The sequence below is a fragment of the Nesoenas mayeri genome (assembly GCF_963082525.1).
Source record: "Nesoenas mayeri genome assembly, chromosome: 23".
NCBI lineage: Eukaryota > Metazoa > Chordata > Aves > Columbiformes > Columbidae > Nesoenas > Nesoenas mayeri.
In genome coordinates, this window is record NC_137574.1 from 1,103,465 (window position 1) to 1,120,946 (window position 17,482).

A 17,482-nucleotide genomic window follows, 5' to 3' on the forward strand; every position below is an offset into this window, starting at 1 on the left:
CCGTACCCCTTTGCAAGAAGCATCAGTGCTGAGCTCTGCACCACACAGGGACAGCGTCCCCACCGCCTTCCCGTGCTGACTTGGCAGAAATCAGCCCGGGAGTTTATCGCGGCACTTACCTTGCTGCAGAAAGAGCAGCCGAGACACGCAACGTGTCGCTCTGTGCTCAGGCATCACTCAACAAACTCAGAAGGTCAGAGACAATTTGGGATGTTGGGGTTTATTTGTAACAGGAGACTGTAAGAACACCCTTACACAGAAATCCCGGAGGGACGGGGAGCCACGCGGGCATGTAAAGGGACATAAAGGTCCATAGGAACCCTGTCGCGCTCCAGCAACGCTGGCTGCGGCGTGTGTGGCCAGGAGAGGCGCTGGATTTGCTGCTGCGCTCCTCTACACCGCCGGGGCGAAGCCAACGCGGTTGTCAGCCATGTCAAACACGGTGTAATACTCCCTGAGGAAGACGTCCCCCAGGATCCAGAGCGGCTGCCCGTTCTGGGGGGGCAGGTAGGTGGCCTCGACCCCCAGAATGCAGTAGCCTTTGTTCTGTAGGGGGAACAACGGGGAGTCAGAGCCCCAACCGAGCCCCAGGGCAGCAGCGGGGATGGAGTCCTGGCCCTCAAGGACCCAGCAGGAGGAAGCTACTCGGCTGATATGGTACATACGTTCAGGACGTAGGCGGAGGGGTAGAGCGGGAGCTGAACGCCGCTGATGATGAAGGTGATGGTGGGCATGTTCTGGATCTCATCACACTCAACCTCATACTGCGGAGAGAGGGCGAAGAGGAGGTTATGGCTGGAAGACCAAGAGGAGAGATACCCCCATATGTGGGGTAACACACGCTTTGTCCCCTGCCAGTGCCACGTCACCTCTCTGACACGCCTGCAGCAACATGCTCTGCAGATGCCACCTGAGTTTTGCAGGATCTGCTCAAGCCCACAGTTTCTGGCTCCCTCGCAAGTGTCCCCACTGCTCTGGGGGCACCTCCACAGCACCCCCTGCACTTACCCCATAGCTGGTCTGCTGGGCACCCACGGCCTCAACGAAGGTGCCCATGTACTCCCGGGGCACCGTCAGCAGGAATGTCCCCGTGTCCACGATGGCCTGGCAGCCCTGCCTGCACCAGCCCGTCACCACGTCTCCGATACCAAACCTGGCAGGAGCACGGGGAGAAGGGCGTCACTTCAGGCACCCACTGGCAGCTGAACCTGTCCCCATCAGGTACAAACACAACTCACTCATCAAGTGCCACCTGCCAGTAACGCTGCTGGGTCACCGCTGCCCACAGAATGTCCCCACGGAAGAGCTGAGTGTTAACTTCCCCGAGAATGAGCTCTCCCCCATAGTTGTAGGCAGGTTCACTGCAAAAACAGTTACAGCAGCAGAGATGGGTAAATCAGTGCGATACGCATGGGCTAGCGAGGAACAGATTCCCCAGGAATCTGCATAGGGACAGGCAAGGGGACATTGGAGCACAAGAAGATGTCCAAAGATCCCTGGCAAGGTTTTACCGAGAGAAGTAGATGCTGAAGATGGGCTGGGCGAGCTGGTTCTGCTGCAGCAAGCCCTGCAGCACGGTGGCCATCCCTCCTGACTCCAGCGAGGGGTAGCCCATCCCCAGGATCCCGTCAAAATCCGCATAGTAGAACGGGTGGGTTGGCTCGTTCTTGCTGAGCCCAAACTCCTGGTTTGTGACCGTGATGTTCTGGATCTGGAGGGGAACGAGACACCAGGTCAGCCCGTATGCTTGGGCAGACCGAGCGGCCGTCAGGTGGGATGACTGGTGCTCTGAAAGCCCAAAGAGCACAGTGCAGGGTCACAGCTGTTGAAAACACCACTAGGCAGCTGGGAAAATACGCAGGAATTGGGTTGAAACAAAGCTGGGTAACTGAGGGCGGCAATAACCACTTTAGAGGGGTTCTGCCCATCTCAGGCCCTGGTTTGCCCAAGTGACTCCAGCACTGCCCTGGGCAGCCTGTTCCAATGCCCCACAGCCCTTCGGGGGAGAAATTGTTCTCCAGATCCAACCTCAACCTCCCCCGGCGCAACTCAAGGCCAGTTGCTCACCCGCAGCGTGTCGCGGCCCAGCAGCACCGTGAGCGTGCCGCTGCCGTACGAGACGTTGTAGGTCTGGTTGCTGCTGGTGAAGGTGGAGGACGCGCTGGGATTGAACTTGGCGTGATTGTCTGCGTGAGAGAAGAGGACAAGGCTCCTGGGCACACGCTGGCCTGGCCCCCATGGGACTGCGGTGCCAGTTGCTCTGTCGGGATAACGCCCGGGACAGCGGCTTCCCCAGCGGAGAGCAGGTTGAGAAGAGCAGAACGGGTGTTCTCACCGTTCTCTCCAAGGTTTGCATCCCAGCGCTGCCCGCACCCCTCAAGGGGACAGCTGTTGTGATCACAGCCCAGCGGGAGCAAAGCCATCAGCAGCTGCATCCCCATCGCCAGCAGCGAGTTACGTCGATGGGCTCTGCCGGGGAGCGAGACATCAGCTCCACCATTTGCAGCTCCTCCTCAGCCTGGCCACGAAGCTCAGGCACAACCCCTGCGATTTCTGCGCTCTGGGGACACCCATGATGGCCACAGTGATTTGGCCACCTTTGTTAGCCCAGCACGCCAGGCTGGGAGCTCTGCACTTCCCAAGCAAGGCAGCAGCTGGTCCTGGGCAGCCGCTGTCCCAGAGCAGCGTGCCGGGGTCATTTTTGGTCTGGCATCGCCATTTCCCCGGCGAGGGGGCTCAGGGGGCTGCGGTACTCACAGCACGGTGGGCTCTGGCAGTAGGTGGAGGGAACCCAGAGGCTGGAGGAACCGGTGTCAAAAAGCACCAAGAAGTTCTGCGGCGGGGTCCCGATGCTGATCTCCCCGAAGTAGGAGGACTGCGGGCGAGAGACGGGGCAGCCGCGTTGGCCACGGGCGCAGCCGCGTTGGCCACAGGGCAGCGCAGACCAGGCTCTTGCCTCCCAGCCCCCCACCAGCGTCCCCAGTGCTGGGGAGCGCCAGGATCGCTCTTGCACATAACGAAGTAGACAGGAATGGAGCGAACTCTCACCTTGCTTTTTCTCCCCAAAGATGTAATATTAAATATTTCTCTTTTTTATGCCTTTTCTTACATACAGAAAAACATCACGTTTGAGGGTTGGGCAGGGGGAACTTTTCTAAAGTCTAAAGCAGAAGCTTTAAAAAAGAATGGAAAAAAGCAGATCTTTCACTCCCGGGGGCTCGGGGTGAACAGATCCCTCTGCGGGCAGGAGGGCAGCGGGAGAGGGAGCCGGGACTCACATCCAGGTGGTTGGTTATCGGCTCATACACAACTTGGGCCTCACTGGCTGGCTTGTATTTAACGTTCTTCAGGTAGTCCTCCAGCACGCCGGCCTCCCTCATTTTGTCCCGTATAGACTTGGCTTTCTTCAGCTTGATTCTGTACAGAGGAAAAACAAACCGAAACAAAACAATGAAGAACGTGGCACAGCAAGAAATTAGGAGATTTGGGCATTTTCTAATGAGTGCTCTGGGCTCCGTGGAACCCTCCGCTGGGCTGCTGCTCGTGTCCCCTCGGCCCCGCTGCTCTGCGGGATGCAGGATGCTGGAGTCACCCCGGTGACACGTGGGCAGCATCCCTGGGGACGCGGGGCAGCCCGTGCGGGTTCCAGCTGCAGCCAGGCTGTCACCCACCCTCTCCCTGTTCTTTCTGCTGCAACACCCACCTCACCAGCCCCTGCGAGAGCTGCAGACACAGCAGGGCCAGGACGAGGTGCTTCATGCTGCAGTTGTCACCCTGGGCTCCCCGAGCGCCTTGTCCACGACGGCAGCAGCCGGCTGAGCCGCGCGGGCTCCCCGCTTTTATACCCGCTTATCTGCTGACCTCCGTTTTCCATTACCACCCCGCGCAGCCCCGGCTTCAAGGCTTTCTTTGTATTTTGGGCCAGGAGGATGTTGAGGAGTTTGTGTCCTTAGCGAGGCGCTCAGGTGAGGGTAGAGCAGCACACGTCTTGGGTAGCGAGATCAAAGCGTCACCATCCGATAAGCGCCCGGCTCTTATCGCCACGGGGAGAGGAGTGACCCACAACGTCAGCGCGCTGGGGCGTTATCGGTGTTCGTCAAAACCGCCTCAAACCTTTGCCCAAAACAAAGGTGCTCGCGGCTTTTTTGGCACAGGATGGAAAACGTGTCGGACTCTCGTCTGCGGTTCTTCCGCCCGGCCGGGACCTTCTGGCAGGAGGAGGGATGGAAACGCGGGCGCTGGGGCTTTCCCAGGGCTGGGGCTGCAGCTCCGCTCCCCAGCCCCAGGGGCTCCTTGTGCTTCCCCAGCGGTGGTTTCCATGCTGCTCTGTGCTCCTCCAGCCCTTCATCAGCCTCCCAGTCCTTCAGCATCCTCTCCTCCTGCTCATTTCCACGTCACACACCGCAATCCTGCTCCTGCTTTCACACTATTCTAGACAGAAATCCCATATTTTGTTTTATTTTTAAAATAATTTTCTGAAGCAACCAATTCCCTCTCCACCCTGCGTCAGGAGGCAGGTGCTGTTCCTCCTGCATGGGGCGGTTTAACGCACCGCCGGGTCTTGCACCAGCCCAGAGAACCAGGAAATTCCTCATTCGCTTTCTTTTTCCTGTGGAAAAAAGTGAACAGCAAACACAGACCTCCCGAACTGCCAACGAACACCCCGGCGTTTTCGGTTATAACCAAAATATTTTCTAGCAAATGGCCCAAAATATTTTTGGTTATAACCCAAATATTTTTCTAGCAAATGGACCAAAATATTTTTGGTCACAACTTAAATATTTTCTAGGAAACTGAGCAAGCCGTTTGCAGTCAGAAGCCGAAGCGCCGGGGCAGCCTTGTTGTGCTGTTCGGGGTGCACAGCAAAGCCCTGCCCGGCGCTCAGGGAGCAAATGTGGCCTCTCGAGGGATCCGCTTGCACAACATCAGGGGACAAAGCCCTGGAGGGAAGAGGGGCCCCAAAACTCTGCTTAATATTCAAGGATCAGCTCATCCCAGCTCAGGAGCGACGCGTCTCAGCAAGGAGGGAGCCAGGCAAAAATAATCAGGGGGGTTCGAACTACGTGATCTTTAAGGTCCCAAACCGTTCTGTGATCCTATGAAATGCTTTCTAGAGCTCCCCTGGCCCCGCTGGCAGCCCCGCTGTCCTCACCTGCCCCGCTGTCACTGTTACTGTCACCGTCCTCATCCCGTGTCGATGCTCCGCACGGACTTTATTCCCTCGGGAGCACCAGGGAGCGCGTGTCCTTTGGTGGATATTGAGACTATAATAAAGCAATTATCTTGTTTGCTAGCAGGATTGATAGGAAGATCAACTTATTAAGATTGGATAAAAAAAGCAAATTCTGGCTGAAAGCAAAGAGCAGTTATCAAAACGTCGATATAGCGAGTGTTATCTGCAGGTCCCCACGGGGACTCGGCCTTGCCAGAAGACAAAGGAATCAGGTGCCCTCTACAGCACACACACGGATTCCACTTTTGGCGCTTCCTGACCCCAGGTTGGCCGGCTGCGGGTGTGCCGGGTTCCAGCAGAGCAAACAGCCAGGGCAGGGGCGGCACCGTCTCCCGAAGGCCGGGAGCTCTCGACGGAGCGTTTCACAGGGTTAGAAACGGGCTCTGCAGCGCAATCCGGGGCCCAGAGCCCCGTCCTGCGTGCGGACAGCAGAGCCACCGGGACAGACACCTGCCCGGGACCTCGGCATCACCCTGAACATCCTGCTCTGCTCCAGGCTCCCCTCTACCCACAGCAATAACACAGAGAAGTGACCGGTCCCGACTCCAGCACAATTTACCAGCCTGGTTCCTGTGTCTCTGCCCCAGACACCTGCTCTTGCCGTTCACCTCAACAAACAACAGCACGGAGCTTAATAACCACGCACACGGGACTGGCAGGAGCTTCCCTGTTGCTCTTGTAAGCACCGCGCCAGCTCAAACCCCTCCTGAAGGTGCCCAACCCCATTGGAGTTAACACTCTCATCACTGAAGCAGCCTTGCTCGGTGTGGTTAAGTTAAGCAGCTCTGTAGGCTCTGCCTGGAGCAGAACTGCCCTCTGCGCGGTTCGCCAGCCGAGAACGGGCGATGGGAGCCACGACGGCACACGTGGCCGGGGCAGCTGCGTGTGAGCCGCACACACGGCCCCTGCGCCCCGCACTGCCCAAGCTGCTCTCAGCTGTTTATTTCCAAAACACCGGCTGTATTACGCAGATGAACCGCTTCCAGCCACCTTAATCTAAATATTCCTCCTTTCCCAGGCAACCATGAGAACGGCTCCTGAAATGAACTGCTGGGCTCTCGGTCTAACATTTAACTTCCCAAGCCAGGGCGGGGATCAGCCGCTCCATGATGATCTTCTCTGTTTTGTTCAAGCTCTCTGCAGTGGGACCAGCCAGGTGGAAGACAGCAGGTTGCTCCAGGCAGAACACAGGAGGACAGAGACGTTGCTCCTTCAGGGGAGGGAGACCTGGAAAACAGAGGTTGCAAGAAATCCAGCCTGAATTGCGTGAGGACAACTGGTGCCTGCTGGCCTTTCCATTTCAAATAAAGAGTACAGTTCGGTTTGAAATGACACTTGTTTTTCTGCAGCACACACAAACGACAGGACCACGGGCCGATCGTCATACTCAGTTTATTCTGTATACATTCGTGGTGCACGTTAAGGTCAGACACGAGCGCTGCTGCTGCTCCTCGCCTGTGAGGTTACCCCGGTGGGACGGATCGAGGGGTGGAATGGATTTCTACAGAAATAACCCGAAGAAGCACTTACACAGCGAGATCAACGCCCTGCTCGGAGCAGCGAACCCCGGTGGCCGCGGCCCCGAAGCACCTTCGTTCTTCTGCCGCATCAGAAATGTTCAGTATCAAAGACACCGGCACAAGGAACAACACGCAGAACCGCGCGGGAGAAGAGCTGGAGATAACACGGGTGCATCTGCGCCTTTCAGCTGCAAAATCACATCCACTTGTGGAAGGAAAACAAATTATCTCCCTTCTTTACAATTAGCCTTTTCCATAGCCTGGCCTGTAATTGCCAACTTCAAAGCTCTCAGGATTTCCACTAATGTATTCGCCCGTTCGGTATAGGAATGTAAACCTGTTCTGCTACCTGTGTGCGGCATTTCAAGACCAGCCAAGTTGGAGGGAAAGACAAACTTCCCAGAAAGAAGGATGGCAGCCCTCCCAGGAGCTAAATTTAGGCAATGCGTTCATTAACGATCATTGGTTAATGACACTTCACAGTCAAGACACCACCCGAGAGGGTTGAGAAGCATCACAGGGGACAGAGGAAAGACCTGGGGAGAAATGGCTGAGAACAGACGGCTCTAACACCAAGCTCTGTGTTTTAGCCCCAGTGCACAGCATGGCTTAAGTAATAAAAATAATATTTCAGTAAGAACTGACACATTCGAGTCTCTTTGCAGAAATACTGATCCCCCAACCCTCACCATCCAGGCTCTCCGTTGCCATCCTCGCCCTGTAAGGCAGGTACAGCTGACATTCCAGCCTCCTTCCCCGGGGAAACGCAGACACATAACATGGGTTAAAAACAAATGAAAACCCCCCCCACAATAAAAGACAACTGAGTGCTGGGGGAAGCTGTCTCCCTACCAACAGGTCGCTGGGAAAGGGAAGGGTAAAAGATCTATTTATGCATTCACCGGGGAATAATTCCCATTGATTAACTCAAAGCTCAAACAAGAATCACTCAAAAAGGTTAAGACAGTGAAACTGTCTGGATGGGGCTGCTTGGCGAGTCGTCCCTTGAACTTCGGTCTCACCCGTGGTGGGAGGAGCGCAATGAGGACTCAATGCACAAACCGGGCAGCCGCATCCTGCTGCCCAAAGCTCCGTCAGAACCAAAGTCTGAGCAAACGCGATAGTTCACGAGGTGCCATAAAGACACAGCACATTGCACAAACAGGATTTCCAACCAAAGCAAACGCTAACAAGGAAAGATCCCTCCTGCCCGTCACCCAAACCAAGGAGCTGAAGGAACGAGAAAATGCGAATTGCGATGTCCTGTCTTTCAAGCCAGTCCTGGTTTCTCCTCCAAAACTATTTCAAACGTGGCCACTAGAGGAAGCCGCGACCCAGCCGGGGTGTGACACAGGGAGAAAGCCCACAGTGACATTTCTGTTCCCTGTGCCCCCAGAACCGCCGCCTGTGTCCCAACACGGCTCCGCTCCTTCCCAGCACTTCCACAGCACCCGGGACACGAAGAACAGCCGAGCAGCCGCAGCATCACCTCGTCCTCCCAGGACACAACCTGCGCCCCAGCATCTTCCCTTTAAACCACCCTGCCAAGGCCTGCGCGGGTGGGAAGGGCCCTCTCCTCCTCCTCCATGGCCCGTTTCATCCTTTTGGCCCTTTTTTGGGGCAAGAGGGGAACAAGTACGTTGCATTTCCCAGCTCAGGCAGGTTCACCCCAGGCTCCCGGAGCCCTGCCCTGGGGGAGCCCCGGGGTGACACTTACAGCTTAGAAACTCTTCACTCAAACAGTTTATTTAAAGCTTAATGCACTTTTTAATATAAATAATTTATTCTCTCCCTTTCCTAAATGAAAGCTAGATTTACAGGGACCTATTACTTGTTGGGGTGTTTTGTCCTTTGAATAAAGTCACTTGGTATACATATAAAAATATATTAGTTGCGTTTCCTTTCACTTACAGATTACACAAGGGTTGGGTGGAAAAAAGAATGGAAGACATGCACAAGGACTTAGAAAAAAAGGCAAAAGCAGGGATTTTGAGCATGTGGTGCTCTTTGAATTTATAGTGCAACGGCAAGCCAAGAAATCCATGTTTACCCCACAGGCTTGGCATTACTCATACTCCTGTCACTTCTTCTGAACGGCATGGCACGTGTCCCTGCTCCTCAACGGGCCGCGGTTCAACACGACATTACAGCACCAAAGTAAGAAAAAAGGTCAAACTTCAACAGTGCGGAAATGAGAAGCTCAGCAGCAGTTTGCAGCTGGACGGACAGGAGATGGAGAACACAGCAGAGGTGGACGCCAGAGTGATCGCGAGCGCTCCCGTCCCCTCGAAACACCTGCTAATGGCAAAGAGGAGCCAGGAGGGTGCAGCTGCATTGCCCCGCAGCGGGAGGGGGCACAGAGCCCAGGCAGCACCACCGCCCGCCCAACAGCTCAGACCCACAGAGAAAACCCACATCAAAGGCCACAAATACACCCAAAAGCCGAAACTCAGCCCTTCCAAGGCCGCAGCTGTAGGAAACAAACTGCGCATTCAGCCCAAACACGCATCAAACGTTTCTCGCGGACCCGGGCGGGCACGTGGGTGCAGCCATGACTTTGATAGGGCTCCAGGCAGCTCCGCTCGCGCACCCGCAGCTCCCGGGCCGTTCCCACCCACCCTCTGACGCTCAGTCCCAGTTAAAAACCAACTTCTTGATTCACAGCTGCTCTTTTCCCCAACGGCAGCTCAGCAAAGCCGCTAACCTCTGCCGAGATACATCTCCTGATGGAAGAAGCGAGCCACAGCGAGTACGTGTTTCATATTGGCACTGGATTTGGCAATTACCACTGGGGTGCAAAAGAACATTTCATAAATAAATAAGTAAACAAATAAATAGATAGACAACACTTCTGAACAGCCACCGAAAAGAACCCTTAAAAATCAAAACCGGATACGGTATGATCAAAGTTTTCTATCTCAAACCTCCAAACTCTCTCACAGTTGCGGTCTTGCCCTCCTCTTTCAAAGCGAGGTCTCTTCAGGAAATGGGGTTTATGTGATCACAGTGTCTGTGCCCATGGCTCTGTCCTCCTCTAGTGATTTCTAGAACTGCTCAACTTAAATTTAATCTGAGAAAGGGACGGGAGTATTAAAGGCTTGTATGTGCTTCGAGAAAATCAGTAACAGTGCAGAGGGGAGAAAGGAGCGAGTCAAGGGGGGAGAGACCGCAGCACGAGCGCCGCCAGCACAGACCGGCGAAACCACAAGGCAAAACCCGGAGCTGCATCCACACCGCACCCGCGCTCCTGCCGGCACCTCCTGCCCCTCTCACCAGAGATTTAACCTTCAAACTGCACCCTCAGATATCCCACAAGGCTTTAAAAATGAACTACAGGGGAGAGATGGAGAGAGGCAGATGGACAGACAGACCAGCCTCAACATTAGCTGTAGGGGCCACCCCAAAACACCAGGAATGGGGCGAACGGGGAAGCAGAGGCAACGGGGGATGGAATTACACTGAAGGGCAGGGACCGAAGCCACGACATGGCGCTTGCACTTGGCGTTCCCCTCACAGAGGCAGGTCAGTGCTGTTATGGCGAGTTTTCCGCGAAGTCCCATCGTCTCTCGGCAGGGCCCTTTGCAAACTGGACATGGCCGCTGTCTTTTTGAGGTCAATGACCGCGTAGGAGTCCGTCCGGCGGGCGTCGTGGGTGGCAGGAGGCGGGACGCGGGGGACCGGCGGGTTCTGATGTCCCTTGCGCGGCTCGGCCTCCAGCTCCACCTGGATGTAGTTGAGCTGTCGCGGCTGCTCTGGACAGGGCCGGGGGAAGTCGAAGCTGAAGACGCTGGGCACGCAGCCGCGGCGAGGCTTCGGCAAGAAGCTGCTGTGCCGCTGGCCGCTGGCCCGGTGCAGCGTCGTGTTCTCCGAGTTCATGTAGTTCTGCAGGGGCTCTTCTTCACCAGCCTCCGAGTAGCCGCTGGGAGAAGGTGTCAGCACATCCGCGGCGCCCACGTCCTCCTCGCCGTGCCGGAGTGGCTGGCACTCCCACACTGGCGGCAGCGACGGCAAGTTCTCATAGTGCAGCAAGGCCGTTCTGCGGTGGGAGCAGACGGATAAACCCGTGTCCTCCCGGCTGAGTTTCAAGCGTCCGCCTCGGCAGAGAGAGGAGGTGCTGGGGGGCAGCAAGCCGTTGACGTTCTCGTAGACACACTGGGGTGACGGGCACTCCCCCTCGCACTCGTTGTTGTTGTTGTTGGGGGGGCAGAAGTGCGTCCTGCACTCACGGTGCTGCCGACAGACGCGTCTGTAGTTGGACGTGGGACCTAACACGAATTTAACCTCCCCTGGCTGCAGGAAGACCTGGGGATTGCGGTCCTCGAGGGAGCAGCTGCGGTTCCTAGGGGGGAAAGGAGGGTGGACTTCAGGCAAGGAGTGCATACAGTGTCGGCCCCTCGGCTCCTGCTCACCGTTGGCCGTGTTGACGTAGGTGTGCGACTGCAAGGAGAGAAGTAGAAGGACAGTGAAAGGAGAAGAGACAAGAGCAAAGCAGGTGCCACCAGCTGAGAAAACAACAGGAATGGAAAATTCTTCATTTAATAGTTGTTAAATAATTGTCATGGAAATACTAGTGGATCAAAGCAGCCTGTCAGCCTCAACAGAGTGTCTGTTGTAGTGAAGTGCCAGGGAGCAGAAGTCTCCAAGAGCAAAATGAAGGAAAAGAGGAAAAAAAATAGATGACAGCGTAAGAGGATCACCCAAATAAGAGAATCTAGAATTGCGCAGGACTCCTAGTGTGACAAACTGCTTGTTCACTGCCTGCAAAGAGCAGAATTGAGGAGATGCAGGTTTACCTGCTCATCGGGCCCAATAAGGGCGTGAGTAGAGTCTTCGCCCACGGAGGAATGTCTGAGGCTGCTCACCGAGGGCTGCCGGCCTGCCGAGAACGACAGCGCTTCGCCAGGGAAGCTGGGAAATCCATTGGGAAATCCCGGGACAGCGTAACCCAGACCTGGGAGAGAACCGGGACAGAAAACAATCAGAGCGCTGGTTTGGTACAAGAGTCGATTCATTTTCACAGCAAGGTGGGCTCTGAACTGCACCCTGCACGTCACAATCACCCTGTGCGGGGAAGATCCCACCATGAAATACCTCCTATCAATACAAGGGCCTGGCTCTCTTGTTTAAATTGATTTACACCACTTCTAATGGAGACAGGAATTGAGCAAACCCGAATTCTTCCAGATGTGGTTTCCTCTCGGAACCACCTGATCCTTGTAGGTGCTACTTAAAAAGGCCGCTTGGCAGCGGTCCAGGTGAAAACCAACCTAAGAGCGACACCTCGGTGGACTATTTGAAGGGCTTTTTGTTGTCATTTCCTTGGAAACAAAATACCACATTGCAGACAAGTGGGACCTTAAAATAAACACGCTGTACGGGGCACACACAGACAGAAAGAACCGGGTGAGCAGCGAGGCCGTGCACGGGAGAGATGCAGGGGCTGCAAAGGGCAGTTTCAGTCGCGTGACCACAGCCACCCCCCCGGCTCTGTGTCCCCCCGGTTCTCCCGCAGAAGGAGGCTCACTGCTGGGCGCCTGGGGGGCCCGGGCCGGCTCCCGCTCCGAGGGGTGACTGTTCCTGGTGATGACAACAGGCTCTTCCACCACGTTGATGCTGTTACACTGCATCAGGTCCTGAAGCAGGTTAAAGATCTCCTCTGCTCTGGAACACTTGAAGGCAAAAATCCCTGCACGGTAACGAAGAGGAGAGTCAGAAAAGCAAGAAAGTGATTCTGCTTCAACCAGAGTTTATGTAATTTTCAGCTCTAAATGAACAGGCAATTTGGATTTCTTTCGCTGTGTTTAACACAATCAACCCCCGCAAGCCACAGGTGAATAACCAAGAAGTCAGTGGCTTATTGCATCAACAGAAATACAGCGGGACAACAGCCGTCTGAGCAAACGGGCATTAGGACGAGGAAAACAGCGAGCACTCCAGTTATCTGATGACCGCCAATCCCGCACGAGCAGAGGTGTGAAAAGGACAGGCTATCCAGTCTTGTCTCATCTCTCATATTCTATTTTAACTCACTGGGTATGCAGTCCAATTCTCATTACCGGGGAAAGTCTCTCCAGCGACTGCTCGAAGCTGAACTGGGCCCTGCGGAGCGTGCACGCGAGGGAGGGACAACAGCCTCTTTCCAAAATGTGTAGATTTAAACAGTGAGCAGCCCAAACCAGAGCTAACCAATCCCAAACTGGCACGCACACACACGCACAAAGCCATAGCAACAAGAACGGCATGGCAACAACCGCCGCTACCCCAAAGAATAAGGTTTTAAGCGTTCTGGCCAAAAAAAATAGCTACGTCTGCCTTATATAAAGTGGGGAGCAGCATAAGGAAGGAGTCCATCCAATAAAATTAACTAGGTTGAAAAAAATCCTGCAAGGAAGGGAGAAAACTGATCAAAACACAATGCCTGCCCCCTCACTTCTGCCTGCGTTAAGACTGATGAGTAAGTGTGTGTCTGCTAAAAATTCTGCAATACATTAAGAGCGAACGGTTCTGCTTGAGGCCCTCTACCTGGGTCAAATGAAAAACCAAACCACACACAGGGCAGAATTCTGATCACTGCAAAAGGCAAACCAGAAACTGAAGACAAGCAGCGCCCATCGCTGGCAATGGATACGCACACGACTCCGGGAGAGGAAAACCCCACTTCATAAATATTAAAAAGCAGCATACGGCACTACAGATTTGCAGGGCACTTTACACAGACACTGAACAGCCATGTGGAGCCCTTTTGGGTAAGGAGGAGTTTACAAACACATTAACAGAATGAGGAAACAAACTTTTTTTTTTTTCCCAGGGATGGAGATGCCAAGGAAACGTTCAGCTCTTTAAAAGCAAGAGAGACAGACTGGTAAAGGAACGAACAGGCGCCATTGTAAAACTGGAGGCTGTTCCCAGCGCTGCTGATGACTTGGCATGTGCTCCTGGGTGACTCACTTCCCTTCCCTGAGCACAGCGTCCCCCTGCACAAAATCAGGAGAACTCCTTCCCCTCTACGTTACAACGTGCTGCCAGACACCACGTGCGCAGCGTGGAGCAGAACTTGCACTAACCGAGGCAGAGCAAACTCGGGGAGAAACACCAAGCGTGCTCAAACGAGCGCTGCTGCTGACATGCGCTGGGCAGCTCCGGGGAACGAGCAAACCCGAAGAGAGACCTGCAAAAAGGTGCCGGTGTTGCCCTTTTGCTTTATCCCCAGATTTAAAAGATGCTTAACAAAGCTTCAGGCTTGCAAAAAGCACTTTCTAGTCCAGCAGCCCCTCCTGCCAGAGCTGTGCATCACTGAGAGCGACAGTGTCACCAGCACCCTCCCTGACATTAAATACACCCCGTCCAGTGCTCGAGCCTGCTTCACCCATTGCCTCATGAGCAGCGACGCACTAGCAAAATGAGACCATTAAATTTAAGCCCAGGTCCTGAGCCATGATGTTGTTCTCATTAGCGTTTTAATCAGGACTATTAACTATATGTGCATGCACGCTCTGGTATTCTGGGGGAACAGAAGACGCTAAAGAACCTGTTGATTCATTAAACGCAGGAATATGGGAAGATACGAGCACCAGCTCGCTCCGGCTGCCGGAAAACAGAAAGCTCAGCAGTTCCCTCCTGCAGGAGCCCCACACTCACCCTGCCCCGTCTGGCAGCGCCGGCCGCTCTCGAAGGAGAAGAGGTTGGAGTCGTAGCCGTAGCGGCGCAGGCAGAGGTAGGGCCACCTGACGGCATCGCGCTTGTGCGTGTGCAGGATGAGCTCCGTCTGCGTCAGCTCCATAATCCCAGATCCCAGCTCGTTACCTTCGTCGTCCACGTTCGTTACCTGCAGAGCCCACGGAGCTCACGTCAGGACACTTGGTGCATTGGTATCAAAAAAAACCCACCCACAAGACACTGTAATTCCCACGGATTCCCCCTTCGCTGACTGAGATGCCTTTTTTTCAGTGGGGAGCATGAATTTGTTGCTGGCAGAAGGCGCCAAGCCGGCAGCCCTGGAGACCGTGCGCTTGGCAGTTCCACTGCTGCGTCTCAGCAGACACTGGAACACGGCCCTGAGCAATAAAAGGTTTCTCTCTAGTTCCCTATTTCCTCACTCAAGCTGAATCTCAGTGCAAAGGCAATTTTTACTGCAAATACAAACACATTTGCAGCAGAGGCTGCTCAAGGAAAGGAAAGAATAAAAACCATCACCATCAAAACAGTAACTTATTTGCAAATCTTATCAAGTGAAAGACTCCTCTGCAAGAGCAGAGCTTTTCTTGCCTTTCAGGCCTGGAATCCAACCCATGCTGGGCTTTGTCGGTGCTGTCACAGCCTCTCTGATGTGGAGGAGTGTGCAATACTCACCTTAAATTTGGTGGGATGGTTGTCTGGGATGCTGTCTCTGCACAGACAGCTGCAGCAGCTCCCCATGACGTCAGCGTAAGAGGTAATCCCTGCGCAGGGGACACAAAACCGAGGGCGATCAGGTTTGGGAACCAGCTCCTCCCACCCTCTCCAAACACAGAGCATTTACAGCCTGTGTCCTGCACGTGGCCCAGGGGGGTTGGATCTCAAACTCTTCAATACCTTTCTTTATTAATGGATGCCAGGCAATATAAGGCTAATTAAAAACAACAGCTTTCTTACCATTAGGCATTTGTTGGATTTTTTTGGAGGAGTGAGAAGAAATTCCCACCGCTGTCCCTCTATCTCCTTCGGGACTTCATGGTGACCAGGTGTCAGAGTCACCTAAAACACCAGGCAAACTGCCCCATCTTCCACCTGACAAGGAAAATACAATTAAACAAATTAAAAAACAGTTTTCTAGACTCAGTATGGATTCACTCCCTGCTGACCTTATAGGCTTTGATCTATAATTTAGCAACAGATCCCCCTCCGCTTCATCTAATCTGGTCACTAGGGGCCTCGTCCTCTTCTGTCTCTGCCCTCCCACTCACATCTCATCAATCCCATCAGTAAAAATTAAAAATCTAGTAGAAAACCTGTCACCTTTGCCCCCTCTTTCTTCTTTATTCCTCTGTCCCCCTGCTGCTCCTTTCACCACCCCTGTCTAACCGCTGAGGGGGTTAGGCTGGAGCGCTGCCGCCCATCCCCAACAGTTATTATGGTCAGAACTGAACAAACAAGGAAACAAAAAATCATAGCGGGATCCCTGAGCACTCTCAGGGCTTCCTGCTGCTCCTCACCGCGAATATTTTAGTGGCATCCCTTTCTCGCAGACACAGACCCCGGGAGGCTCCGTCTCCTGCTCAGCGCTCTCAGCGCACCCAGCGCACCTTTCCCACGGCTGTTTGCCCGTCCAGAGCCTCCACCAGCCCAACCAAACCCTCCAGAAGCTCCGGCGGCCTCCCGGGCCCAGCCCAGCGCTCCTGGCCCCGCAGCCGGGATTTCCACTCTCCCCAAGCCCCAGCCGCAGAACAGCCCTCACTGCGGTTCTCCTGAACCCGGGACTGACCATGAGCGCCCAGCTGATCCCAAAGGCCCCGGCGGGACCCCCGGGACAGCCCTGACCGGGACACCCGGCGGGAAGTGCCCGCCGCCCCACACCGACCCACCGGGACCCAGCGGCCCCGCCTGCAGCGGGGAGCAGCGGGGCTGCCGGGGCACCGAGGGGCTGCTGCCGACGGGAAGGGCCGGAGGGAGGACGGGGCCGGAGGGGCCCGCACACCCGTGCGTCCGGGGGCCTGGGGAAGGGCGAGTCCCGGGGGGCAGCGGGGGCGGCTGGAGCTGCGAGGGGACAGCGGGGACAGGGAGGCGGGAGGGAGGCCGGGACCATGCGGGCGGTGCCGGGGAAAGGCCCGGGCCGCGGGTCGGTACCTGAGGCGCTGCCCGGCTCCGCCGTCCGGGAGCTGAGGCCCGGGCACCCGCTGCCGGCCGGCCCCCAGCCCGGCCCGTGCCCTGCCCGGCCCGCCGGGTCCGGGCTCGGGCTCGGGGACCGGGAGCGGGTCCGGCCCCGCCAGCGCCGCGTCCTCCGCCCGGGCCGGGCCCGCCGGGAGCAGCGAGTCCGCCGGTCGCCGCCTAGAGCGTCTCGGGCTGGGAGGACCCAGACACGGAACAGCGCGGCCGCCAGGGGGCGCGCTGGGTCCGCAGCGCCTCCGCCGCGGGGGCGGGGCCAGAGGGGGCGTGGCCTCGTTAGCAGTCTGGGGGCGGGAAAACGATGTGCGGGAGGTTTGGGGGGAGCGAGGGGCAGGAGGTTTTATTGGGGCGTTCAGTGGAGGGCGACTTGAGGGTCTGGGGTGGAGGGATGCTCTAGGGGGGTCAGTGAAAGGGGATTGGGGGGTCTGGGGCGGGAAGGGGTGCTGAGGGCTGCCTTCTGCATCCAGCCCCCCCATCCACAGCATCCCTGCACACCACCTGCCCCAGCTCCACCAGTACCGGAGCACTAAACCAGCACAGTCATGGCAGCTCAGTGCTGGGGTCCCGCAGGCGGCTGCACCCCTGGACTCCCTCGATTGCTCCCGGTTGGGCTGCACGGGGTCCGGACTCGGCCCCTGCGCTCCTGAGTGCTCCACGATAACACCCGTGGCTCTGGGTACACGCAAGGGGGCTGTCGCACAGCAGGACCACAGGGAGGCCACGAGGAGAGTCAGGCTGGGCTGCAGATTTTACACTTATTGTTTTTACACTTGCAATTTGTACAATTGTGAACGCTCTGCAACTACAATCCCGTCCGTGCTGTTACGCCACAGAGCTGCTGGACACCAGCTGTGGATTTGGAGGGGCT

General features: G+C 55.8%; 2 protein-coding genes across 3 annotated transcripts; both read right to left on the bottom strand.

Annotated features, from left to right (window-relative positions):
- Positions 1 to 282: 282 nt before the first annotated feature.
- PGC (progastricsin) lies at positions 283 to 5,227 on the bottom strand. Its single transcript, XM_080358254.1, has 10 exons — positions 5,153 to 5,227; positions 3,704 to 4,609; positions 3,279 to 3,417; positions 2,758 to 2,875; positions 2,068 to 2,186; positions 1,512 to 1,711; positions 1,239 to 1,361; positions 1,009 to 1,153; positions 666 to 764; positions 283 to 546 (listed from the first exon to the last, which is right to left on the bottom strand). Exons 2-10 carry the CDS (start codon positions 3,757 to 3,759, stop codon positions 394 to 396), a joined length of 1,152 nt encoding a protein of 383 aa, XP_080214380.1. The 5' UTR covers positions 3,760 to 4,609; positions 5,153 to 5,227; the 3' UTR covers positions 283 to 393.
- A 933-nt stretch (positions 5,228 to 6,160) lies between these two features.
- Positions 6,161 to 16,718, bottom strand: FRS3 (fibroblast growth factor receptor substrate 3). 2 transcript variants are annotated; one of them, XR_013923204.1, is made up of 8 exons: positions 16,576 to 16,718; positions 15,385 to 15,519; positions 15,103 to 15,191; positions 14,392 to 14,578; positions 12,278 to 12,439; positions 11,547 to 11,704; positions 10,211 to 11,190; positions 6,161 to 6,460 (listed from the first exon to the last, which is right to left on the bottom strand). XR_013923204.1 is itself a non-coding variant. In XM_080358298.1 (7 exons), the coding sequence occupies exons 2-7, from the start codon at positions 15,392 to 15,394 to the stop codon at positions 10,264 to 10,266; spliced, it is 1,533 nt and encodes a 510-aa protein (XP_080214424.1). In that variant the 5' UTR covers positions 15,395 to 15,519; positions 16,576 to 16,718; the 3' UTR covers positions 6,686 to 10,263. The 2 variants fall into 2 exon arrangements, 1 of the variants encoding a protein (XP_080214424.1); XM_080358298.1 differs by lacking the exon at positions 6,161 to 6,460 and having other exon boundaries at positions 6,686 to 11,190.
- Between the last annotated feature and the right edge of the window lie 764 nt (positions 16,719 to 17,482).